Consider the following 27,184-nt stretch of genomic DNA (forward strand, 5'->3'; position numbering starts at 1 on the left):
AGGAAGATTTGTGAGAAGTACAGACTCCATAGCAAATGGAATAAATAGAAGGTTATAAGACTGTTGATTTTGGAGAAAGAAACCATCTTCAAACTGGGCCCCATCGGGCTTCCTTGGCAGCGCAGTGGTTAAGAATCCACCTGCCGATGCAGGGTACACGGTTTCAAGCCCTGGTCCGGGAAGATCCCACATGCCGCGGAGCAACTAAGCCCGTGCGCCACAGCTACTGAGCCTGCGCTCTAGAGCCCATGCGGCACAACTACTGAGCCTGCGTGCCACAACTACTGAAGCCCATGTGCCTAGAGCCCATGCTCCGCAACGAGAGAAGCCCCCGCAATGAGAAGCGCGCGCACCTCAACGAAGAGTAGCCCCCGTTTGCCGCAACTACAGAAAGCCCGGATGCAGCAATGAATGCCCAACGCAGCCCAAAATAAATAAAAATAAAAATAATCAAAAAACCAAAGGAAGCAACCACGACCTTTAGGGAAGAAAGCGTAGAGCTCTAGAAGCTTAGAGAAAGGCCGGTGTGAGCTGGGTGTGGACCTCCGAGGAGTGGGGGCTGCCCAGCTGGAGCTGGCTGTGTCAAAAAACTAACAAACAAACTGGAGGCTGAACCAAAGGACCACTGCCAGGATGAAAAGCAGAACAACAAACGTACAGGAAGGAGCAACCCCGCCTCCTCTCTTCCAGCCTTCTAGTCTCCCTCCAGTGTCCCTGTGGGTGGGATCTAAGTGGGAGCTGGCTTCAAGGACTGACTCCCAGTCCAAACCCCAAGTCGAGTATAGAGTGTGAGTTGGGAGTCTGAGACAAAGCTTAGGTACTAAGCAGCACACATCCCATCGGGGTGCACTGGTAAATGGAATAGACAGAGCAGCCCCCAGGAGCCCACAACCAGTGATCCCGTCCCCTCACCTGATGATGAAGTGTGACCCATATTAATGCTGACTGAAAAGATACTTCCTATTTGATTGAATGGCTTCCTGAATGGAGGAAAATCAGCCTGCGTGGATGCCCACAACGTGTAAATATTGTACCAAGAATGTTATCATATGCATCCTAACATTTAATCTTTACAGAATAGTCAGTTCTGCTACAACGCAACATAGGCATTCCTTTTTTTTTTTTTGGTTTTTTTTTTCTTACCTCTTTATTGGAGTATAATTGCTTTACAATGGTGTGTTAGTTTCTGCTTTATAACGAAGTGAAGGAGTTATATATATATACATATGTTCCCATATCTCTTCCCTCTTGCGTCTCCCTCCCTCCCACCCTCCCTATTCCACCCCTCCAGGTGGTCACAAAGCACCGAGCTGATCTCCCTGTGCTATGTGGCTGCTTCCCACTAGCTATTTACCTTACGTTTGGTAGTGTATATAAGTACATGTCTCTCTCTCGCTTTGTCACAGCTTACCCTTCCCCCTCCGCATATCCTCAAGACCATTCTCCAGTAGGTCTGTGTCTTTATTCCTGTCTTACCCCTAGGTTCTTCATGACATTTTTTTTTTCTTAAATTCCATATATATGTGTTAGCATAAGGTATTTGTCTTTCTCTTTCTGACTTCACTCTGTATGACAGACTCTAGGTCTATCTACCTCATTACAAATAGCTCAATTTCGTTTCTTTTTATGGCTGAGTAATATTCCATTGTATATATGTGCCACATCTTCTTTATCCTTTCATCCGATGATGGACACTTAGGTTGTTTCCATCTCTGGGCTATTGTAAATAGAGCTGCAATGAACATTTTGGTACATGACTCTTTGAATTATGGGTTTCTTGGGGTATATGCCCAGTAGTGGGATTGCTGGGTCATATGGTAGTTCTATTTGTAGTTTTTTAAGGACCCTCCATACTGTTCTCCACAGTGGCTGTATCAATTTACATTCCCACCAACAGTGCAAGAGGGTTCCTTTTTCTCCACACCCTCTCCAGCATTTATTGTTTCTAGATTTTTTGATGATGGCCATTCTGACTGGTGTGAGATGATATCTCATAGTAGTTTTGATTTGCATTTCTCTAATGATTAGTGATGTTGAGCATCCTTTCATGTGTTTGTTGGCAGTCTGTATATCTTCTTTGGAGAAATGTCTGTTTAGGTCTTCTGCCCATTTTTGGATTGGGTTGTTTGTTTTTTTGTTATTGAGCTGCATGAGCTGCTTGTAAATTTTGGAGATTAATCCTTTGTCAGTTGCTTCATTTGCAAATATTTTCTCCCATTCTGAAGGTTGTCTTTTGGTCTTGTTTATGGTTTCCTTTGCTGTGCAAAAGCTTTTCAGTTTCATTAGGTCCCATTTGTTTATTTTTGTTTTCATTTCCATTTCTCTAGGAGGTGGGTCAAAAAGGATCTTGCTGTGATTTATGTCATAGAGTGTTCTGCCTATGTTTTCCTCTAAGAGTTTGATAGTTTCTGGCCTTACATTTAGGTCTTTAATCCATTTTGAGCTTATTTTTGTGTATGGTGTTAGGGAGTGATCTAATCTCATACTTTTACATGTACCTGTCCAGTTTTCCCAGCACCACTTATTGAAGAGGCTGTCCTTTCTCCACTGTACATTCCTGCCTCCTTTATCAAAGATAAGGTGACCATATGTGCGTGGGTTTATCTCTGGGCTTTCTATCCTGTTCCATTGATCTATATTTCTGTCTTTGTGCCAGTACCATACTGTCTTGATTACTGTAGCTTTGTAGTATAGTCTGAAGTCAGGGAACCTGATTCCTCCAGCTCTGTTTTTCATTCTCAAGATTGCTTTGGCTACTCGGGGTCTGTTGTGTTTCCATACAAATTGTGAAATTTTTTGTTCTAGTTGTGTGAAAAACGCCAGTGGTAGTTGGATAGGGATTGCATTGAATCTGTAGATTGCTTTGGGTAGTAGAGTGATTTTCACAATGTTGATTCTTCCAATCCAAGAACATGGTATATCTCTCCATCTATTTGTATCATCTTTAATTTCTTTCATCAGTGTCTTATAATTTTCTGCATACTGGTCTTTTGTCTCCTTAGGTAGGTTTATTCCTAGATATTTTATTCTTTTCATTGCAGTGGTAAATGGGAGTGTTTTCTTGATTTCACTTTCAGATTTTCATCCTTAGTGTATAGGAATGCCAGAGATTTCTGTGCATTAATTTTGTACCCTGCTACTTTACCAAATTCATTGATTAGCTCTCGTAGTTTTCTGGTAGCATCTTTAGGATTCTCTATGCATAGTATCATGTCATCTGCAAACCGTGACAGCTTTACTTCTTCTTTTCTGATTTGGATTCCTTTTATTTCCTTTTCTTCTCTGATTGCTGTGGCTAAGACTTCCAAAACTATGTTGAATAAGAGTGGTGAGAGTGGGCAACCTTGTCTTGTTCCTGATCTTAGTGGAAATGCTTTCAGTTTTTCACCATTGAGGACGATGTTGGCTGTGGGTTTGTCATATATGGCCTTTATTATGTTGAGGAAAGTTCCCTCTGTGCCTACTTTCTGCAGGGTTTTTATCATAAATGGGTGTTGAATTTTGTCGAAAGCTTTCTCTGCATCTATTGAGATGATCATATGGTTTTTCTCCTTCAGTTTGTTACTATGGTGTATCACGTTGATTGAGTTGCGTATATTGAAGAATCCCTGCATTCCTGGAATAAACCCCACTTGATCATGGTGTATGATCCGTTTAATGTGCTGTTGGATTCTGTTTGCTAGTATTTTGTTGAGGATTTTTGCATCTATGTTCATCAGTGATATTGGCCTGTAGTTTTCTTTCTTTGTGAAATCTTCGTCTGATTTTGGTATCAGGGTGATGGTGGCCTCGTAGAATGCGTTTGGGAGTGTTCCTCCCTCTGCTATATTTTGGAAGAGTTTGAGAAGGTTAGGTGTTAGCTCTTCTCTAAATGTTTGATAGAATTCGCCTGTTAAGCCATCTGGTCCTGGGCTTTTGTTCGTTGGAAGATTTTTAATCACAGTTTCAATTTCAGTGCTTGTGATTGGTCTGTTCATATTTTCTATTTCTTCCGATTGAGTCTTGGCAGGTTGTGAATTTCTAAGAATTTGTCCATTTCTTCCAGGTTGTCCATTTTATTGGCATAGATTTGCTTGTAGTAATCTCTTATGATCTTTTGTATTTCTGCAGTGTCAGTTGTTACTTCTCCTTTTTCATTTCTAATTCTATTGCTTTGAGTCTTCTCCTTTTTTTTCTTGATGAGTCTGGCTAATGGTTTATCAATTTTGTTTATCTTCTCAAAGAACCAGCTTTTAGTTTTATTGATCTTTGCTATCGTTTCCTTCATTTCTTTTTCATTTATTTCTGATCTGATTTTTATGATTTCTTTCCTTCTGCTAACTTTGGGTTTTTTTGTTCTTCTTTCTCTAACTGCTTTAGGTGCAAGGTTAGGTTGTTTATTCGAGATGTTACCTGTTTCTTAAGGTAGGATTGTATTGCTATAAACTTCCCTCTTAGAACTGCTTTTCCTGCATCCCATAGATTTTGGGTCGTCGTGTCTCCATTGTAATTTGTTTCTAGGTATTTCTTTATTTCCTCTTTGATTTCTTCAGTGATCACCTCGTTATTAAGTAGTGTATTGTTTAGCCTCCATGTGTTTGTATTTTTTACACATCTTTTCCTGTAATTGATATCTAGTCTCATAGCGTTGTGGTCGGAAAAGGTACTTGATACAATTTCAGTTTTCTTAAATTTACCAAGGCTTGATTTGTGACCCAAGATACGATCTATCCTGGAGAGTGTTCCATGAGCACTTGAGAAAACTGTGTATTCTGTTGTTTTTGGGTGGAATGTCCTATAAATATCAATTAAGTCCATCTTGTTTAATGTATCATTTAAAGCTTGTGTTTCCTTGTTTATTTTCATTTTAGATGATCTGTCCATTGGTGAAAGTGGGGTGTTAAAGTCCCCTACTATGAATTTGTTACTGTCGATTTCCCCTTTTATGGCTGTTAGTATTTGCCTTATGTATTGAGGTGCTCCTATGTTGGGTGCAGAAATATTTACAATTGTTATATCTTCTTCTTGGATCGATCCCTTGATCATTATGTAGTGTCCTTCTTTGTCTCTTCTAATAGGCTTTATTTTAAAGTCTATTTTGTCTGATACGAGAATTGCTACTCCAGCTTTCTTTTGGTTTCCATTTGCATGAAATATCTTTTTCCATCCCCTTACTTTCAGTCTGTATGTGTCTCTAGGTCTGAAGTGGGTCTCTTGTAGATAGTAAATATATGGGTCTTGTTTTTGTATCCATTCAGCCAATCTGTGTCTTTTGGTGGGAGCATTTAGTCCATTTACATTTAAGGTAATTCTCGATATGTATGTTCCTATTCCCATTTTCTTAATTGTTCTGGATTCCTTATTGTAGGTCTTTTCCTTCTCTTGTGTTTCTTGCCTAGAGAAGTTCATTTAGCAGTTGCAGTAAAGCTTGTTTGGTGGTGCTGAACTCTCTCAGCTTTTGCTTGTCTGTAAAGGTTTTAATTTCTCCATCAAATCTGAATGAGATCCTTGCTGGGTAGAGTAATCTTGGTTGCAGGTTTTTCTCCTTCATCACTTTAAATATGTCCTGCCAGTCCCTTCTGGCTTGCAGAGTTTCTGCTGAGAGATCAGCTGTTAACCTTATGGGGATTCCCTTGTGTGTTATTAGTTGTTTTCCCTTGCTGCTTTTAATATGTTTTCTTTGTATTTAATTTTTGACAGTTTGATTAATATGTGTCTTGGTGTATTTCTCCTTGGATTTATCCTGTATGGGACTCTCTGTGCTTCCTGGACTTGATTAACTATTTCCTTTCCCATATTAGGGAAGTTTTCAACTATAATCTCTTCACATATCTTCTCAGTCCCTTTCTTTTTCTCTTCTTCTTCTGGAACCCCTATAATTTGAATGTTGGTGCGTTTAATGTTGTCCCAGAGGTCTCTGAGACTGTCCTCAGTTCTTTTCATTCTTTTTTCTTTATTCTGCTCTACAGTAGTTATTTCCACTATTTTATCTTCCAGGTCACTTTTCCGTTCTTCTGCCTCAGTTATTCTGCTATTGATCCCATCTAGAGTATTTGTAATTTCATTTATTGTGTTGTTCATCATTGCTTGTTTCATCTTTAGCTCTTCTAGGTCCCTGTTAAATGTTTCTTGCATTTTCTGTATTCTGTTTCCAAGATTTTGGATCATCTTTACTATCATTATTCTGAATTCTTTTTCAGGTAGACTGCCTATTTCCTCTTCATTTGTTAGGTCTGGTGGGTTTTTATCTTGCTCCTTCCATCTGCTGTGTGTTTTTCTGTCTTCTCATTTTGCTTATCTTACTGTGTTTGGGGTCTCCTTTTTGCAGGCTGCAGGTTCGTAGTTCCCGTTGTTTTTTGTGTCTGTCCCCAGTGGCTAAGGTTGGTTCAGTGGGTTGTGTAGGCTTCCTGGTGGAGGGGATTAGTGCCTGTGTTCTGGTGGATGAGGCCTGATCTTGTCTTTCTGATAAGCAGGTCCACCTCTGGTGGTGTGTTTTGGGGTGTCTGTGGACTTATTATGATGTTAGGCAGCCTGTCTGCTAATGGGTGGGGTTGTGTTCCTGTCTTGTTAGTTGTTTGGCATAGGATGTCCAGCACTGTAGCTTGCTGGTCGTTGAGTGAAGCTGGGTGCTGGTGTTGAGATGGAGATCTCTGGGAGATTTTCGCCGTTTGATATTATGTGGAGCTGGGAGGTCTCTTGTGGACCAGTGTTCTGAAGTTGGCTCTCCCACCTCAGAGGCACAGCACTGACTCCTGGCTGCAGCACCAAGTGCCTTTCATCCACACGGCTCAGAGTAAAAGGGAGAAAAAGTAGAAAGAAAGAATTAGTAGAAGTAGAAAGAAAGAAAGAGAGGGAGGGAGGGAGGAAGGAGGGAAGGAAGGAAGAAAGAAAGAAAGAAGATAAAGTAAAATAAAATAAAGTAAGATAAAATATAATAAAGTTATTAAAATAAAAAATAATTATTAAGAGAAAAAAAACGGATGGATAGAACCCTAGGACAAATGGTGGAAGCAAAGCTATACAGACAAAATCTCACACAGAAGCATATACATACACACTCACAAAAAGAGGAAAAGGGGAAAAAATCATAAATCTTGCTCTCAAAGTCCACCTCCTTAATTTGGGATGATTCGTTGTCTATTCATATATTCCACAGATGCAGGTACATCAAGTTGATTGTGGAGCTTTAATCCGCTGCTTCTGAGGCTGCTGGGAGAGATTTCCCTTTCTATTCTTGGTTCTCACAGCTCCCAGGTGCTCAGCTTTGGATTTGGCCCCCCTCTGCGTGTAGTTCGCAGGAGGGCGTCCGTTCTTCACTCAGAAGGGACGGGGTTAACGGAGCAGCTGATTCGGGGGCTCTGGCTCACTCAGGCCTGGGGGAGGGAGGGGCACGGAGTGCGGGGTGAGCCTGCGGCGGCAGAGGCCGGCGGGACGGTGCACCAGCCTGAGGCGTGCCGTTCGTTCTCCCGGGGGAGTTGTCCCTGGATCCCGGGACCCTGGCAGTGACGAGCTGCACAGGCTCCCTAGAAGGGGGGGTGGATAGTGACACTGAGGCTCGCACACAGGCTTCTTGGTGGCAGCAGCAGCAGCCTTAGCGTCTCATGCCCGTCTCTGGGGTCCACGCTTTTAGCCGCGGCTCGCGCCCGTCCCTGGAGCTCCTTTAAGCAGCGTTCTTCATCCCCTCTCCTCCCGCACCAGGAAACAAAGAGGGAAGGAAAAGTCTCTTGCCTCTTCGGCAGCTCCAGACTTTTCCCCGTACTCCCTCCCGGCCAGCCGTGGCACACTAACCCCCTGCAGGCTGTGTTCACGCCGCCAACCCCAGGCCTCTCCCTGCGCTCCGACCGAAGCCCGAGCCTCAACTCCCTGCCCCGCCCGCCCCGGCGGGGGAGCAGACAAGCCTCTCGGGCTGGTGAGTGCCGGTCGGCACCGATCCTCTGTGCGGGAATCTCTCCGCTTTGCCCCCCGCACCCCTGTGGCTGTGCTCTCCTCCGCAGCTCCGAAGCTTTCCCTCTCCGCCACCCACAGTCTCCGCCCGCGAAGGGGCTTCCTAGTGTGTGGAAACCTTTCCTCCTTCACAGCTCCTTGCCACTGGTGCAGGTCCCGTCCCTATCGTTTTGTCTCTGTTTATTCTTTTTTCTTTTGCCCTACCCAGGTACGTGGGGGTTTCTTGCCTTTTGGGTGATCTGAGGTCTTCTGCCAGCGTTCAGTAGGTGTTCTGTAGGAGTTGTTCCACGTGTAGATGTATTTCTGGTGTATCTGTGGGGAGGAAGGTGATCTCCGCGTCTTACTCTTCCGCCATCTTCCCAGAAGTTCTCCATAGGCATTCTTAAAAAAAAAAAAAATGGGCCCCATCTTTCCTGCTCCCATCAAAGGTTTCAGGTTCTTTGTAGTTACAGTCTTAATACTCTGCCTTCTGATACTTACCTAGTCATGGCAGGAGCATCTACTCAAAGCAGGTACCTGATTCAGCAGCACCTGCCTCCTATAGCATTGAGAATTTGTGTTCTCAGACAGTGGCAACTCTTTAGCAACTCCTAGTAATAATGGGTTTGTTTCTCTTCTGGATGCCTGAATAAATGCTAGATTTACAGTCCATTTTCTAAAAGTTAACCATTGTGTTATACAGGAGTATGTATTTTGTTACACTTCTCACATTCATGAATTAAACCAACCCCTCACAAACTAGCATGGGTTACATGAAGGAAGATGTGTGTATGTTCATACAGCTAAGCTACATGCTACATGCTTTGTGTTCTTAATCCCATGCATTTAAAACGTGTATTTTTGTGGGACTTCCCTGGTGGTCCAGTGGTTAAGACTCTGTGCTTCCAATGTAGGGGGAGTGGGTTTGATCCCTGGTTGGAGAACTAAGATCCCATGTGCTGCACAGTGTGGCCAAAAACGAACAAACAAAAACATGTATTTTTTGAATGGTAAAATGAACTTTTAAAAATAAAATTTAAAGTATATTAACCATACTAATACTTTTTTCATGCAGAATTATCATACTATGCAGAGAAAAGACGTCATTACTCACAAACCATTTGGAATTGAGGGAAACCATCAAAATACAAGAGGCTTTAGAAGAACTTTTAAGGTAGAGTGTTATTCTCCATCCAATTCTAGCTTTGGGTTTTTGCTTTGAACATAATGTTCTAAGTGTTAGTAAATTAAAAGCTCTTTTTGTTATATTTCAAATAGTAGCTTTAAATTAATATTTCTGGATTATAGTTAACTGTAATCAGGTTAATGATGACCCCTTTCCTCAGGATTTGATTTTCAAATATATTTTTTACCAGTGGAATCCTTTTTCAAATATTACATGGAAACTCAAATACATAAAACAGATGCAGATGGAGTGGCTCTAGGTGGAGAGGTGGGCAAGGTCCCAGACCTTCCCTTTAAGCCTGCCTCTTTACCTCTTAAGATGTAAGTGCATAGCTATAGAGCCTTCTCCAGGATTCAGTGATTGAAAAACCCTGCCCATAGACACACAACCCTCAGAGGCCTTCTGGATCATCAGAGAAAGACTCTGGTCCAACATGCTTTGTTAAAGCATATTTCATCACGTTCTAATTATTTGTACAGCTATGTCTGATGTCAGTGATACTTTTAATCAGTGAACATGTTTGTTTTTCCAGAACACTTCATCCCCCAAACATATGGAATAAGAATTATAGTGCAAAGTATTATGTTTCTCTCTCCTTGCTCTCATAAATTGAGGTGCTTTTTAAATCCATTTTGACTGAATTTCGTGCTTATGATAGGTCCTTTTTTCATATTTTTCCACTCTACAGTGTCTCTTTCCCCTCCCCCCAAAAAGAAAAGAAAAGAACCTGTTTGGGGTTTTTTTTTGTACTATTTATTTATCGTTAAACCTTTTTATTTATTACTATTATTTATTATTTTTTGGGGGGCTGCCTTGGGTCTTTGTTGCTGCGCGCAGGCTTTCTCTAGTTGCGGCAAGCGGGGCCTATCCTTCACTGCGGTGCACAGGGTGTGCAGGCTTCTCACTGCGGTGGCTTCTCTTGAGAAGCACGGGCCCTAGGCGCACAGGCTCAGTAGTTGTGGCTTCAGTAGTTGTGGCTCACGGCCTCTAGAGTGCAGGCTCAGTAGTTGTGGCGCACGGGCTTAGTTGCTCCGCGGCATGTGGGATCCTCCTGGATCAGGGCTCAAACGCGTGTCCCCTGCATTGGCAGGCGGATTCTTAACCATTGTGCCACCAGGGAAGCCCAAGAACCTGAGGGTTTTTTTGGTGAAAGTAGCAGGCAGTCTGGCTAGAGTGGTTAGCTCATTAGTAGGAAGTTAGTATGAGCAGAAAGGTAGTATAAATGATCTCCAAACCATAGACTAGGAGTGTACTTGAGTGATCTTCTGTTAATACCTTGGCTTCCTGAGTCAAAATTCTTGATGTCAAAAGATTTTTTTCAGGGAATTCCCTGGCCATCTAGTGGTTAGGACTCCACCCTTTCACTGTGACGGCCCCGGGTTCAATCCCTGGTCAGGGAACTAAGATCCCACAAGCTGCGCGGTGGGGCCAAAAAGAAAAAAAAGATTTTTTTTTTCAGTGGGAGTAACACAATTTGTAGCCATTGCATAGATAATATTTTTAGCCAGTGGTTCATGTACCTAAAAGCATGTGTGACATTAGGTTTTCAAAAATAGCTAGGGCCATAGGCTGTATAAACATGTTTTGGGACTTCCCTCGTGGTCCAGTGGGTAAGACTTTGCGCTCCCAATGCACAGGGCCCGGGTTCGATCCCTGGTCTGGGAACTAGATCCCACATGCATGCCGCAACTAAGAAGTCTACATGCCGCAACTAAAACATGCCACAACAAAGATCCCACGTGTTGCAACTAAGACCCGGTGCACCCAAATAAATAAATATTTTTTTTAAAAAAAACATGTTTTGTACCATCTTTTAATCTCTTAAGTAATGAGGCATAAAGTCAACTAAAAATGTAACGTCTATATAATTTAGAGATGGTGTAGGTGGGCATTCAGATTTAAGTGTTTCCTACATGTTGCACTTCTCATTGGTCAGATATAGTCAGTTGTAGTAATTTTTCTAAGACTGTTATAAGATCTATTTCCTGTTACCCATTCTCCTTAAGGGAAAGGTCTTTAACATTAACTTACTTAAAAAATGTTTTTCAAAATATGTGCATTAATCTTTCCTTTTGACCAATCATTTAAAGCTGTGTAATGTTATATGGTTGTTTAGAAATTCACAATTCTTTATAGTAAAGTAGGGGGAAGAAATAATCATTCCTAAGAAAGGGAGCTCTTTCATTAAAATTTACTTTTTACATAAATTGGATTAATTCAAAGCAAGGTAGTAATCACCTTATTAGATATGTAAAAATGGGCAATGTAAATCTCAAGATTAGCCCTGATGTATCAAGTTGGTGCAGATAGTTTTAACAAAATTACAGTGTCTCATTATAATTCTGTTTTACCTGAAATTGTTTGTAGCCTTAAGAAAATAATTGGAAAATAGGCCTGGCATAAATACTTTTTAATAAACTTTTGTGTATCATTAATGCATAACATACCCATTTGTTAAATCATTGTGGAAAGAAGAATCTACTTAATTTTTATAATTACTCCTTTGTAAGATACCATTTGTACATGTCCCACATGGGACACACATATTCATTGTTCTCTATGTCTGTTGTAATATTGGGCAGTATGCAGGTCAGGAAATGTCTTGTTAAGTATAGTTCTTTTCTTGAAAATATGTGCTGTAGTGGGATTTTTATGGTAAAGAAAGATTGACTCAAAAGTACTGACAAGAGGAACTTCCCTGGTGGTCCAGTGGCTAAGACTCCGTGCTCCCAGTGCAGGGGGCCAGGTTCGATCCTTGGTCAGGGAACTAGATCCTACATGCCACAGCTAAGACCTGGCACAGCCAAATAAATAATTTTTTTTTTTAAAAAAAGGTACTAACAAGAGTAAAGTTAAGAGAGTTTTTGATTCTTTTTTTCAATTTTTAAAATTTATTTGGCTGTGTCGGGTCTTAGTTGCAGCATGCGGGATCTTTCATTGCAGCACACAGGCTCTTCATTGTGGTGCACGGGCATCTCTCTAGTTGTGGAGCGTGGGCTGTAGAGTTCAGGCTCAGTAGTTGTGGCACGTGGGCTTGGTTGCCCCACGGCATGTGGGATCCTAGTTCCCCAACCAGGGATCAAACCCTCGTCCCCTGCATTGGAAGGTGGATTCTTAACCACTGGACCACCAGGGAAGTCCCAAGAGAGTTTTTGATTCTTAAATAAATGTTGATACTTAATATCTTCCCCCACCCAGTTGGGATTTGATATACTTCACTATGAATCAGAAGGATAATTCTGAGGTTTTTAAAGTTGTCTTTTTCTTAGTATGATAAATTTCAAGAATTTCAAAATTTAACTTAATAGTTTTAAAAATTCATTTATATAAAATAGTTTTTAAATTATTATTATACAAAATAAACTAGGAAGCTAGTTTGAGGAAAACATGCTTTATTACCATCATTAACCTTTTCCCTTTAATATCTGTAGTACCTAGAATTAAGGGAAGCTCTACATTCCAGACCTTTTCCCCTTTCTTTTTTTTTTTTTTTTTTTTTTTTTTTTTTTTTTTTTTTGCGGTACGCGGGCCTCTCACTGTTGTGGCCTCTCCCGTTGCGGAGCGCAGGGTCAGCGGCCATGGCTCATGGGCCCAGCCGCTCCATGGCATGTGGGATCTTCCCGGACCGGGGCACTAACCCGTGTCCCCTGCATTGACAGGCGGACTCTCAACCACTTCGCCACCAGGGAAGCCCTCCCCTTTCTTATACTAATAAAATAGACTTGGAAGCTATAGTTTTAACATTTAATTTTTTTTTCCTTTACAGACCAACTTTAGAGGTGGCACATTTCAGCCCCAGTATAAATCAGGCCTACTACAGAAGAGCTTGTGCATTCAGGCTAAATATCAGCGTTTACGGTTTGCTGGTCCAAGCGGATTTATCACTAATAAATTCAGAGAAAGATTACTGAGGAAAAAAAAGGTTAGTTGGATTATGATCATTTAAAAATGTTGACTGACTTTTGAACTCCTAAAGTATCTATGTTTAATAGATAAATTCAGTTTGTAATGTAATTTTGACTTAAGAAACAACCTAGATATCAGTGTTCTTATTGCATGATAATTGAAGAATGCCTTAGCTATTATACCTCAAATACTTTGAATATGCTAGCTGTTTGAACTTTTTACTTTAGAATTTCTGTTGTATGGTTAATCTTTGAAATGGAAAATCAGGTAAAGTCTTTTAGCTGATATATTTTAGCCTGATACAATGTGAATTTTCTAGGTGCCAAAAAATATTGAACTGAGTACATAAAAAGGGTACATAATTACAAAATACACTAACTTATCTTTTTTTCCCATTCATTTATGTTTTTTAATTGTGATAAAATATATATACCATAAAATTTGCCATTTTAACCATCTCTGTACAATTAAGTGGCATTAATTACATTCATAGTGCTGTGCAACCGTCACTACTATATGCTAACTCTAACTATTAATAAAAAGTTTCATTACTTGATAATTTGGATTGCGTACTCTTTGAGTTGTGGATTGATTTTATTTAAATTCACCATGTTGGTATTTGAAAATGCAGCATAAATACCATATAAAAGTAACGTCTGCAAATTATATTTTAAATGAGAACAATAGCATTACATCTGTTGAGGCATGTTTGTCAATGTTTGACTCATTTTTGTTAATAATATGGGAGTAATATTTTCTTCTGAGTAGATGATGTATATCTAGTGTTGCTATCAAATAATCTAATTGTGGTTTTATACATTTTCTAACCTTCAGTGTTCCCATAAGTATTCATGCTTGTGAAGACTTTACACTGAGCTTACTTGGTGATTTTAGTAAAACTTATTTTTCAAAAGATGGACCAGTAGAATGGAGTTGACAACTGATTTTTTTTTTGAAGTTTTAGCGTTGAATAGAATATCTTCTGTAACTTCTCCCACCCCTCAATTTTAACTGAGTGCCTTAAAAGAGGTTTTTAATTTCACTGTGTATATCACTCTTGGTGTTAGGAAAGCTATCTCTTGTTTAAAAACATGAATGTAACTGGAGTCATTTTCCCCTCTCATACACCTCCCTATGTTGGACCAAGGTGCTGCTTCTCTTCCTGTCTCATGTGGCAAGTTTCTTTGCAGCAGGTCTTCTAGGCATTCATCCCCAGTCACAGGTGACAGCCTGGCTGTTCTCAAGGAAGCTGGTCATTGATCCCCACTCGAGGAGGAAGGGTGAGGCAAGCCTTTTCCTCAATTGCAAGGTTGGGTTTCAGGTACCTATTGTGTGTTTTTCTTCTGTTAGCTCTGTGCTGAACTCTGATTGTTAGTTTCATTTAGCTCCATTTTTACCTCTGTTTTTTAGATGATTGGGGGCTCCTGAGTGCTTGCCTCAGCCTGCAGTTTCTATATTCTCATTGAACTTGCTCCATTTCCTCATCCTTTTCTTCTCCTCAGCTTGCCCCATTCCTGCTGGCTGCCCAGTTCTTCCAGACCACATTGCCCGCCAGCCTCACTTAACAACCAGTAGAAACCAGACATCAAGCCTTCATCTTAGGACATAACAAGTGTGTCCTAGAAAGAGCCACAACCTGCTATGGGTCTCCAGGCTTTAGGGCCTAGGCTTCTTTTTTTTTTGCGGTACGTGGGCCTCTCACTGCTGTGGCCTCTCCCCTTGCGGAGCACAGGCTCCGGACGCGCAGGCTCAGTGGCCATGGCTCACAGGCCCAGCCGCTCCGCGGCATGTGGGATCCTCCCGGACCGGGGCACAAACCCGTGTCCCCTGCATCGGCAAGTGGACTCTCAACCACTGCGCCACCAGGGAAGCCCCTAGGGCCTAAGCTTTTTGTATCATCTAGAATGTAGCAGTTGCAGTTAGGGTCCTGGGCAGATCACAGTCTCACCTTCCTCTTGCCTTTTGCTGCCAACTGAGAGCTTTAGAAGTCGTCGCCACACACTAGATTTTTAAGGAACCAGTGTCTACTACTCTTTCTTGGGCCTACCATTCTGGATGCTGCTTCATAGATGTTCGTGTTGTAGCTACTTTGACATGAGCTTTTCCACCCTGGCTACTGTCAGTACCTGCAAGCAAGGCATAGCCAGGCTTTGTATAGATTTGTGTTTGAACTAGGCCCACCTCTATGAGCATGGCATGAATTCAGGCACCCTACTGTTAGCACCCTTCTGAACAGTTGGGCTCCACACTCTCCTAACCTTTAGGGAAAGGAATGAGACATCACATCTGCTCTGTTTCTGCCAAGGTCTGAACTAAGGTACTTTTTTTTTTCTTATTAGTTATCTATTTTATACATGTTAGTGTATCCATGTCAATCCCAGTCTCCCAATTCATCCCACCACCCCCCCACCAGCACTTTCCCCCCTTGGTGTCCATACGTTTGATGTCTACATCTGTGTCTCTATTTCTGCCCTGCAAATCGTGAACTAAGGTGCTTACGGCTTACTTGGCCTTAGAGCTGTCCTAGTAGTATTGTGCTACCCTGGAATCCCATTCCATATGTACAGACTGACAGTTTAGACCTATTACTCCATTTTACCTTGGCTTTCATGCCCTAAAGAAAAGAGGTGAAGGCCTGGAATCTTTGGTTTCTTCCAGGGTTGCTTTATCCCAAGCTTTAGCATTGTTGGGGGGGAACTTTGAAGGTCCTGCCCTGGAGAGAAGTCTTAGTCCAGGCAGCATCTGTACCCTGCTTTGGCTTTTTGTCCTACTAAGGAGTTCATTGTTTTCATTATTAGACCACCGACTAGATTAAGGATGCATGGTTAATTAATTAATCTAGGTGTCCTGGAACTTCTTGAACCTGAAATTAGATATGAACCTTTGTATTTCCACATGCCTCAAAGTCCACCAGGAAAGTTTAGACTGGTCTTGTCTGGATTCCTCACTCCCCCACCACATTGAAATGTCTGGGCTGATCAGTCATGGCTTGAATTTCTTATAATGTTCCTCTGTAGTACAGTCTGTTTACTGTGCCATCAGACATGTGCTTCTTGTGTCCAGTGCCAAACAGCTTCCGGGAAGAGTTGGGGAGATCCTAGATGTGCTCCTGATATGTCCTATTGTCCACTTACCAGAATAATCGTGGCCTCCCTAAAACTGAATTAGCTCCCCAGCTGCCTACAAGGTAGTAAGATTCCCAAGCAGTATTAGTAAAGTACAGAACTAAAATGCTTCCTCCTCATTCATCATGCACTTGTCATATTAACCCCATTCTGGCACCCAAATTCCATTTTATTATGTTTCCTTTCTCTTGGATTCTGTGCTTGGGGTGGAAGATGAGGAGATGGGAGAAATGTCTATTACCCCCTGGAAAGAAGCTTGTCTTTTATCCACTGTCATTCACAAGCACCCCCATGAAATATTCTCTGCTCATCATAGAACGTTTTCAGAAACTCTTGAGGGTCTGACTATGGACCAGACTAGGATGGAGAACCTATTCAGAATTCATGAAGTCCCCGCTGGGAACATTGCCTCTGAAAAACTTTTAGCAATTGTGTGTTTGGTCAGGAAAACATGGAGTTCCTCAGCATCCTAGACTCTCCAGTAGTCCCCAGGTACCTGTCAGCTCGGTGCCTACCAGAGCTCTGCCCCTGGATAAAAAGGGGGGAAGGAGAGAGCAGAAGGACACTGTGAGAAGGAAGTTAGAGACCAGGATTCATGGCTTTTGGGGTTGGAAAAAACCATGAAAGTCATGGGGTACAAAGATAGAACAGGAACCAAGATCAGATGAATCAGCAAGAACCTGTTATACTGCTGCTGTGTCCCTCGAGCTGAAGGATGCTGGGGCACAAAAGAAGTGATTATTGTGATGGTTGCACAACTCTGTGAATACACTAAAAACCATTGAGTTGTACACTTTAAATGGGAGAACTGTATGGTATGTGAGTTATATCTCAGTAAAGCTGTTAAAAATAAAGTCGCACTTGCTCTCTTCCCCAGACCACTGATATCTCCTCAGGGTCTGTAGCTCTCACAGCTAGCCAGCCAAGCTAGAAACTTGTCGTACTAACCCTCCCAGTTTTCCTTCTGACTGCGATTGTCCCAGGTGTTCTTATCTGTATCACTCATCCATTGCTCCATCCAATTCATTCATCTTAATAGCCGCATATCATTCCACTCTATGGATGTCTTATTTATTTCAGTGCTTTTCAAACCTCTTTTGCTTACATACCCTAAAATTATGAAAAATTATCTACCTCCTTGTACATTTTTAGGTTGGTATCTAATACTTTTTAATCATAAGTTTAACTTGTTATAAAGGATAGAATTTCTGGCATATTATAAACAGAGTCTTAAATAAAACTGTTACATCATTGTTTTAAATCTCTTCAGTGAACCTGCACACCACAGGAATTTGGTAACATCCATTTTTTAAAGTACGCAGATGAGCTCTTTTAACAAGTGGGAAACTTTACATCATTCCTTTTTTTGGCCTTGAATTTGGATTCCATTCTGTTTGCCCCATAGACTTTTATCTTTGAAAGTCTTTTATTCCTCACCAAATCAAATTTGACACATAATATTAATAGATTTCTGTGACTCTTAGGTGTTCAATATTTCTCTGGACTGAATGACCGTTACAGTTGATCAAAATAACGTAAATGTATTACAGATTTTGTTAAGTATTGATCAGATAAAAGTTTTATTGGAAATGCATTTCTCTTTTCAATTAGTTTGGGTATTCATAGATAAATATTACTTATTAGTAGTAGAATAATAGTGTTCAATTATCAATTCCATTTTTTCTTTTTATAAATGTAAGTCCTGAGAAACCTTGTTTATATGATTGTATAGATGGGAATGAAAGAACTTTTATTATAGCAATGCCACTCCGTTCTTTGGACTCACTCTGAATTATAGGCCAAAAAGTCACTTAGTGATCTATCCTCAAAAAGTATTTTGAATGTTCTTTTACTGACAGCTTGATTTTGTCCTCCTACAATTAAACGAAAGCAAAGAAATGGAAAGCATCCGACTTGCAGAAGTATGCTATTTATTACTAGCTGCTAAGGTTGGTTCACTTTCTTGGCACCGTCACCAGTATTTCCAATTTCCCCCTCTTTTGGGGGGGGTCCCCAGGTAATGCAAAGTACTAAGATTCAGGATGAGAAGGTGTATCTTCCTAGTATAAAAGTGGGAGGTAGGGAATCAGCCTTAACCGATTGTACAGGCAGGTTATTTTGGAAAGCAAACATTGAGAATTTGAAGATCTGGAAATTGATTCCCTCCAAACTGTCTGTACCCACATACTCACTGGAAAGTCTTCATATACTCCTAAGGGTATGTGTAAACCAGTTTGATGATTACTGACTTACTTAACCAAGCGTCTGTTGGTGACTTCAGGATAGTTTACAGGTTTTCATTATTTCCTTTAAACCACTGTGCACACTGACATTTTGGTACCTTGCCATAGCTCCCTTTTTACTCATTTTTGTTCTTACCAGAAGTACATGAAAGTTCCTGTTTACCTGCACCCTAGCCAGCACTCCACATTATTAATCTTTATTTTCTGTTGTCAGTTTAATAGCAGGAGATAGTTCTCATTTGCCTTTCTTCAGTTATTAATGATGCAAACATATTTTTTATATGTTATGTGTCATTTGTATTTCTTCCCTCAATTTCCTTAGTTCTATGTTTTACCAATGTTTCTGTTGAGGGTTGGTACTTTTTCTTACTGATTTTTAAGAGCTCTTGATTTACTGAGGGTATTAACCTATCATATATTTTGCTCCTATTTATTTCATGTTAGTTGGCTGTTTATGGTGGCTTTTACATTACAGAACTTGTCAATTTTCATGAACCTGTCAAGTTAATCCTGTATGGCTTTTAGATTTCATATCATGTTTGTGCTTATTAAAATTCCTTAGTGTGTTTCCTTTAAGTGGTTTTATGGTTACTTTTTTCAACATATAAATACTTGTTCCTTTTAGAATTTGTTTTAACGATACAATATAAGGGCAGGATCTGATTTTTTTCCCAGGAGATAGTCAATTTTTCTAACACTGCTTACTTATTGAGTAATTTGTCCTTTCCCCACTGATTGAAAATGCCACCTTTACTGTATGCTACATTCGTAGGTATTCCTGGTCTGCATGGGGAATCTTAGCAGCCTCTAACTTGCTCCCTTGCCTCCTGTGATTTGCTTATTCTGTCCCTTCACTAGTAACACAGTTATTGTCCCAAAACACAGTCGGAGTCATATCACTCTTGTGCAGACACCTTCCAAGGAATCTGTTGCCTATAAAAAAAGAGACCAGACTTGTTAGCCAGGTCCAGCCCTAAGCTGCCTTTCTAACCACATTTTTCCATGCACCCTCTGTTTTTTGGAGCATAATATATGTTTTCATGTATTTTTAAAAAATGTATTTCTTTTATTTTTGGCTGCATTGGGTCTCCGTTGCTGCCCGCAGGTTTTCTCTAGTTGTGGTGAGTGGGGGCTACTCTTCATTGCGGTGCACAGGCTTCTCATTGCGATGGCTTCCCTTGTTGCGGAGCACGGGCTCTAGGTGCACAGGCTTCAGTAGTTGTGGCACACGGTCTCAGTAGCTGTGGCTCGCAGGTTCTAGAGCGCAGGCTCAGTAGTTGCGGCGCACGGGCTTAGTTGCTCCGCGGCATGTGGGACCTTCCCAGACCAGGGCTTGAACCCGTGTCCCCTGCATTGGCAGGCGGATTCTTAACCACTGCGCCACCACGGAAGCCCGTTTTCATGTATTTCTATCTTTGTTCCTGATGTTCTCTTGGCTAGAAATAGCCTCCTGATCCCCATCCTTTTCTTATTAAACCCTGCTGTCCTTTTATGATCCACTGTAAAGCCTTACCAAAGCCCCCTCTTTAGCTCTTGTTTCATTTGGTCTCTTAACTGTTGCTGTTTACCTTCCTATTTCCCAAATAGTTGATCAACTCCTTCACAGAGGGTACCTCATTAGCGTCACGTCTCCCCCATTACCTTTCATATGGTCTGTCTTTAAAAATGCTTGTTGAATGGAATCTAATCTAATCATACACACATAGACACATACACACACACACCCATCCATAGCTCTAAAAAGTTAGTGAACAGCAGCAATTGTGTCAGGGGTCCCCAAGACCACCCCGGGTTCAGTGATTCGCTAGGAGGATTCAGAGGACTCAGCATGTGGTGGCGCTCATAGATGAGATGTTCCAGCGGAAGGCCGCACAGCACGATCAGCACGGGGAATTGGTGCACGGGCGAGTCCAGAGGACACCAGGTGCAGCTTTCCAAGAGTCCCCTCCCAGTGGAGTCACACAGGATGTGCCTGAGTCCCCCAGCAACGAGCTGCGACAACACGCGTGAAATGTTGCCAACCAGGGAGGCTCGTTAGAGACTCAGCGCCCAGCGCTGGTCACATAGGCACCCCCTGCCAGGCACATACCACATTCCAGACTCAGAGCAAGAAAGCAGATGTTCAGCATGGACCATGTTGTTTGCACAATTTATGCACTCATCAGTGGTGGAAACCGTCCTGAAATCTAAGTTCTTAGATGCCAGCCAAGGGCCAACCTTATAATCAGACTTTTCAAACAATAGCGGTCAGGTATGCTATATTAACTCTTTTCTGCACAGCCATATTTTTGAAGAGCTTATTTTCACAGATGGTAAGTGCCTACAGAGAGGTGGAAAGGATCAGTGTGTTAGAAATGGTCAGGGAATGTACGCTAAGTACTGTGATTTCTACTCTCTTCACCAAAGAGGTAGGTTGTAAGCTGAGTCATGGAGAGTAGGACTTAGAATGGGCTACAGCCAAAGATCCATTTTTGGGAGTAGAATGTGGAGTTGGGTAGAGACAGGGGTATGCAAATTATAGAGGACCTCAAAATCTGGGTAGAATATAGAGGATGTGATGTGGTGACAGTAGGACATCTTCCTAGACTGAGAAGGAGAAAGTGGTGTTTGAGGCTGATGGCTGGGTGAGCAGGTTCTGGGAGGAGGCGAGGTGCAGGAAGATCAACAAGGAAACAGTTGACTCAAGTGTCAAGTTATGAAAACCTAGAGGAGGGTGATGCTCGTATGTCTAGTTCAGCATTCTGCTTATAATAGGTTTTCAAATAATTGGAAGAATGCAGGGATCAATCCAAGAGATAGTGTAGAAGAAGCCATGTCAAGGGTGAATGTGATTCAGAATAATTCCACATTTTTATAAACAAGATATTTCAGTTGAAAAAGTTTTTCAGAATTATTATAGTTAGCGTTTCCTTTTACATTTGTTAGTAGGCAACAGATATTTTATTTGAAGATCAATGTAAATGATGTTTATATTATATAATGAGTAAAGAAATAGGATACAATGTATTCTGGCTCTGTTTAAAGGAATGATGTTGACAAAAATATATATGCATGTATTTTGAACATTTCATTAACCAAAATAGAAGAATTTTCTTCAGTACTGTTTTTGTTTGGAATTAAACGTTTCCATACTAATATAAGTGCCAAAAAATAAATCAACTTTTAAATTTCTTTCAGTTTTAATAATGTAAGATCCTAGTAAAAGGTAAGGATATATGTATTAATAAGTTTTTTAATGTCCCAGAAAAACATGTCATTCTACCATTTTTGCTCTTTTATTAGTTGCATGGTCCTATGTCCAGTTTGTGGTTGGTAATTTAACATTTTGCATAGCATCACAGTATAGAATTCACATTTGTTATCCTTTAATCATAGTCTTATTGTTATTGTGAATTCCTTTTCCTGTGTTTATTGAAGCCATACATCTTCGTACATTGTAGGTAACCATCCAAAAGCAGGAAAGCTTTCCCCCCTCTAATAGCTTTCTCTGCTGTTACCAGTCATGCTAGAAGAGTCCATATAGTTTTAGAATTAGATACCATATGATGACAAAGATAAAGTACCCATTTGAGGTTGTGCGTGTGTCACATCAGGCTCTGTTCTTGAGGGACTACGGTTTAAGAGTCTTGAGTTTTTGTCAGTGATGTCCCCAGTGAAACTCGCCCAAATAGCAGAATGCTGTTTTCATTAGCTTACTAATACCAGCCTATCAAGTGCCATATATATTTTTTGTCCTACTGACTTATCATTTGATATCCGCGTTGATGTGTTTTGTTGTTACTTTGTGTCTTTGGGAATCCAGATAGCTTTGTGGGGATCTTGAGTGCAAGCGGTAATACATTAATTAAAATATTTTGAAAATTGCAATGTAAACAAAACTCTAGCTCAGATGTTTTAACCAATGCTTCTTTTGAAGTCTGTATTTCTTTTGTTTTCTCTCAATAGGAATATACAAACATTGCCCCAGCAATCTAATCTGGAATTGTTACAAGTGGAAATGACACTACAGGATGATATTTGGGAGCATCTTTTTGTCAAGAGTTAGAATTGGCACTAAAGCACTAATACTGTAACTATCTTGATAAAATAACTTTATTTTTCCGTAGTGGAATGCTGCAACTTTTTTACCCTTAACAATTGCTTTTAAATTACAGTATTCAATTTAAAAGTTGTATTAACTACAGCTTCTTTTGCAAAAAGTCTCAAAAGGGCATTATTTGTTGATGCATTTTTCTCTGAGCATGGTTTCATAGAGAACTGAGTTATATCCAGACGTTTCTATGTTGAAAGTTTTGCTTATGTAATAAAAACAAAAACAAAAGTACCTGAATTGTATAGTGTCTGTACATGAAAGAACTTTAAACAGTGGCCTTACGTAGCAATTTTTATACCAGATTTTTCTTTTTCTGATGACATTTTGGCTTACAACTTGAAGTTTTCTTAAGCTTCTGAAGATCAAGGTCTATATAATTCATACATTTCATATTATGACATAAGAAGACATAAGAAAAGGTGCTTCAAATTTTCCATCAGGTAGTTATGAGTGTACTGAATTTTGAGTAATTGGTTCGTTCAGTTTTTTTCCACAACTATTTGCTCTTTTCCAACTTCAAAATGCTATTGTGGAAAATACATAAAGATTTTATAATCTGTATTCCATCTTACTTTCCCTCAGGGTAAGCTCATGCATATCATATTTTTAAAGGCTTTTAAAAAAACTGACAGACAAAATCTCATATTCAGAAATTGTACTTTACTACTACAGCATTACACATTTTGCAAGCACATATTATAAAGTGTTTATTTTCAGTTCAGTTGTATTGAGTACCTACTATGTGTAAGATAACATTGGTAGGATTTTAAATGATATTTTAGGTCTCAATACCTTATTTCTTTATGTTTTCTGTGTTCTGCTTAATAGTACATATACATTCCCAATTAAACTTTTGTGAAATGTTTAATTGTAATTAAATAAAATACTGTTGCTCCTTCTGCTTGAAGCAGTTACTTGCCAGTTTGTGAGAACATTATTTTAATTTCATGTGAGAATTATAGCCCTTGGTAGGAACTGTTGATATTTAAACCACTGTTTTGCACTTACAAAGACAGAACTTTCTGCATCAAAATCTGGTAAGAACTTAACTTTTTCATGACTGGATTATGAAAAATCTTATTGCAAACGTTTAATTTTTTAAACATGCCTTTAAAAGATAGAGTAGCCATTTCCTTAGTGGGTCAGCAGTAAGGGGGCAAGAGTGCTTGATGCATTAAAATTGGGTAATAAATTTAGATGGATGGCCTGTCTTATGCTGTGTACTGTCTCTATAGGTCAGGTTTTTTTTTTTACATTCCACTTATGGCAAGAAAAAAATGCATGCACACAGCAGTATGACAACTTTGTATTGTGTTAAGTACCCAAAACATCTGCCTTAAATTTTAAAATAATTTATTTCATTTATTCCCATACTCTGAGGAACAGTTATAAACCTCGAATAGTTCATCATTAGGTTAATGCATATTTATTGCACAGATTCTGTGCTAAAATTATAGCAATGAACAAGAGAGCAAGACACATAGAGCCCGCCTTTATGGTACGTACAGCCTGATAGGGAAAATGGACATTAAACATAGAAATGTAACTTGGGGACTTCCCTGGTGGTCCAGTGGTTAAGACTCTGCACTCCCAATGCAGGGGACGCAGGTTTGATCCCTGGTAAGGGAACTAAGATCCCACATGGTGCTGGGCGCGGCACAGTGCGGCACGGCCAAAAAAAGAAAAAAAAAATGTAACTGACTAAACAAAGTTGGTTCTCTAGCTCTATTTTTACTTATTGTAGCACTTAAGGGTAAAATGGTTGATTCAATATTAATCATTCCACAACCGGTTTCCTATTTAGGCATATTTGAATATACTTTTGGTACTGTCTCAAAATGCAAAAAGCATGTTATTTGCAAAATACCTATTTGTAGCATGGATGTATTTAGAAAATATTGAGTGCATAAAATCTAATGGCTAAAAAGAAGGGCTTGCTTTATAATTTAAAGTATAAAATAAGGAGAGGGACCATGTCTGTCTTGTTCACCATAGCATTCCCAGCTGCCAGCATCCTACTTGACAAATGGTAGGAACTCATTAAATATTAGTTGCATGAATGAGTAACAAATAGACTATGTCTATTAGGAATTAAATATCTAATTTTTGTGTGGAGGTTGAACAAAAGGTTATCCATAGCACTTTTTATTGACTGGAAATAATTTGAATTCTTGAATGTGTAAGACTTCAGAAGAAAAGTTATTTTGATAAGTCACATATCATTGCCTTCTCACCTTCCTCCTCTGTGTGGTAGGCCCTCCTCTGGCCCTGGAAGACAAAGGTAATAAGACACAGTTCCTGCTCTGAGACACCTAATCGACTGTTGGGGAAGACATTCACAGAAACAAAGAACTGCAACCTATAGTGTGAAGTGCTATACCGAACATAATATACTAAAGGTTGAGAGAGAAATTGGCATTCCTGGTTGAGCATCCCCTGGTCACATTTCTTTCTTATTGGTTTCACAGACCTCAAGAGGCACTATTCCATTGGTGGTTTTGCTGGTTTTAAAATTTGATGGGTTGGGGGAAATTGGGTAAAGCATACATGGGATCTCCGGATTATTTCTTATAGCTACATGTAAATCTACGATTATGTCAATGTAAATTTCAGTTTTTAAAAAATCAGCCATAATCTTATCACAGATAAAACTACTATAAATATTTTGGAGGATACATTTTTTTCTGTTGGAAAAAACTATTATATTTACATTATAATAATTTATGTAGATGCATCATGTGGACCATCTTTTACCCAATAAATCCTACATTTTTCAGTAGTTTTTAGAAAAAGGATGGGGATACTTTCAGGTGGAAGGAAGCAGGAAAAGTAAAGCTGGATCAGAAACTCTCCTTTTCCATTATCTGGCAAACTCAGTAACCGGCAGCCACAGATTCACCAGCAGCAACCGAACAAGGAAGCACGGAGAAGATGCCAATGCAGCAAGGTGAGGTGTGACTCGCAGGCCCCCTCCACCCCTTAAGTAGCACTGAGCGAAGAAACTGGAGTGATGTGGAGCCCTGGTATGTACAAAGGGACTGGTGCGGTGACCAGGTCATACAGAGGAGAGTCAAGGAAAATCCTTGGGAAGGTGAGGGCTTTGCTTCTGTCTCAGGACTTCAGGGAAAGGGGAAAGATTCACCAGGACAAGGCGTTCTCTGGGTTGCAGAGCAGCCTGGGGAAGCCAAAGCTCACAGGATAAGATACACCTTTTGGTCCAGTGAGCACCAGTTCTGGACACTTAATGGGAACCCAGACGAGAGAGGATACCAGGTTCCCCAACGAAGTCCCACCAAAAGGAATGGTTATTAGCTCTGAATCCGTTAAAATATACAACTAAGGTTTTAAAACTGAGGAATCAGAGATGTAGAATAGAATGTGAATGTTATAAATCGTGACAAAAATGGAAGTACGTTAATCAGTCGGGACATGGTGGAGGTGGGGTGAGGTGGGGTAGGGGAAAATGGGATGAATTCTAAGAACTAACCACCTCATCTTTCATGGGCAGGTGTCATGTCAAGTTATGGTGTCTAAGATTGTATTATATAAAATAGAAAAAACGTAGGGTCCAACCTTAAGTTTTTCAGTCTTTTTCTTGACCTTAATGCAGTGGTTCTCAAAGTATGGTTCCCCAACCATCAGCATCACCCGTGAACTTGTTAGAAATGCAGATTCTTGGCCCCACCCCTGACCTACTGAATCAGAAGCTCGGGGGGTGGGGCCCAGCACAGTCTGGTTTTTTTAAAAACGGATATTATGTATGTATGGATGGATGGATGGATGGATGGATGGATGGATGGATGGATGGCTGTGTTTGGTCTTTTGTTGCTGTGCGTGGGGTTTTCCTGGTTGCAGTGAGTGGGGGCCACTCTTCATTGTGGTGCTCAGGCCTGTCATTGCGGTGGCTTCTCTTGTTGTGGAGCACAGGCTCCAGGCACGCGGGCTTCAGTAGTTGTGGCATGTGGGCTCAGTAGTTGTAGCTCACGGGCTCTAGAGCGCAGACTCAGCAGTTGTAGCGCACGGGCTTAGCTGTTCCGCGGCATGTGGGATCTTCCCGGACCAGGGCTCGAACCCATGTCCCCTGCATTGGCAGGCGGATTCTTAACCACTGCGCCACCAGGGAAGTCCCCAGAAGTCTGTTTTAACAAGCCCTCCAGGGAATTCAGATGCTCGCTCAAGAGTTTGAGAATCACTGGCTTACTTAGGTCTTTTAGGAACCAGCAGACCTTATGATGAAAAAATATTAATCTGAAGTTGAGCAGCACCTTCAGTTTCATTTCTAATTTTTTTCTGTAGCATTCAAATAAATTTAACTAAAACTTTTAAAGATAAAAAGTATATCAGTTTTCACCATCAGTAGTGTCTGTACATGAATAGAGAGGTCCAGACATATGCCCACCCACTGTTAACACAGATGGTTTTTTAAGTGGTGGGATTATGAGTGACTCTTTGTGCTTTTCTGTATTCTGGTTGAATATAATGAACATTGTATCATTTTTATAAAATAAAGCCATTTTTTAAAAAGAGTGGTAAGAATATCCTATCCATTGTGTATCTGTTACTAAAAATTCATGTAAACAAGCTTTACCTCCAAGGGCTACCTACTTCTCCTTAGTCCAGAGGGATTTTACTGCCTGTGTCCCTCCCACATCATCAATGTGGATAAGCTTATTTATGTGTTGTGTTAACTTTTTAATAAAAATTATTGATTTCTAATAATTTATAATTA

The 27,184-nt window shown here is 40.4% G+C and overlaps 1 protein-coding gene across 15 annotated transcripts in view; it reads left to right on the plus strand.

The window, feature by feature from the left end:
- The window catches only part of BCLAF3 (BCLAF1 and THRAP3 family member 3), an 81,400-nt gene extending 54,441 nt beyond the window's left edge, over positions 1-26,959 (plus strand). For 11 of the 15 annotated variants that reach the window (XM_060136876.1, XM_060136873.1, XM_060136868.1 and 8 more), the window contains 3 exons: positions 8,978-9,076; positions 12,855-13,010; positions 22,308-22,686. In XM_060136876.1, coding sequence (XP_059992859.1) covers positions 8,978-9,076; positions 12,855-13,010; positions 22,308-22,337 — 285 coding nt within the window. In that variant the 3' untranslated portion in view covers positions 22,338-22,686. Of the gene's footprint in view, positions 1-8,975; positions 9,077-12,854; positions 13,011-21,539; positions 21,568-22,307; positions 22,687-24,709 lie in introns of those variants that run through there. The other 4 variants (XR_009538382.1, XM_060136875.1, XR_009538384.1 and 1 more) reach the window with 4 other exon arrangements.
- The last annotated feature ends 225 nt before the right edge of the window (positions 26,960-27,184 follow it).

This window comes from Lagenorhynchus albirostris, chromosome X (genome assembly GCF_949774975.1).
Source record: "Lagenorhynchus albirostris chromosome X, mLagAlb1.1, whole genome shotgun sequence".
In the NCBI taxonomy this organism is placed as follows: domain Eukaryota; kingdom Metazoa; phylum Chordata; class Mammalia; order Artiodactyla; family Delphinidae; genus Lagenorhynchus; species Lagenorhynchus albirostris.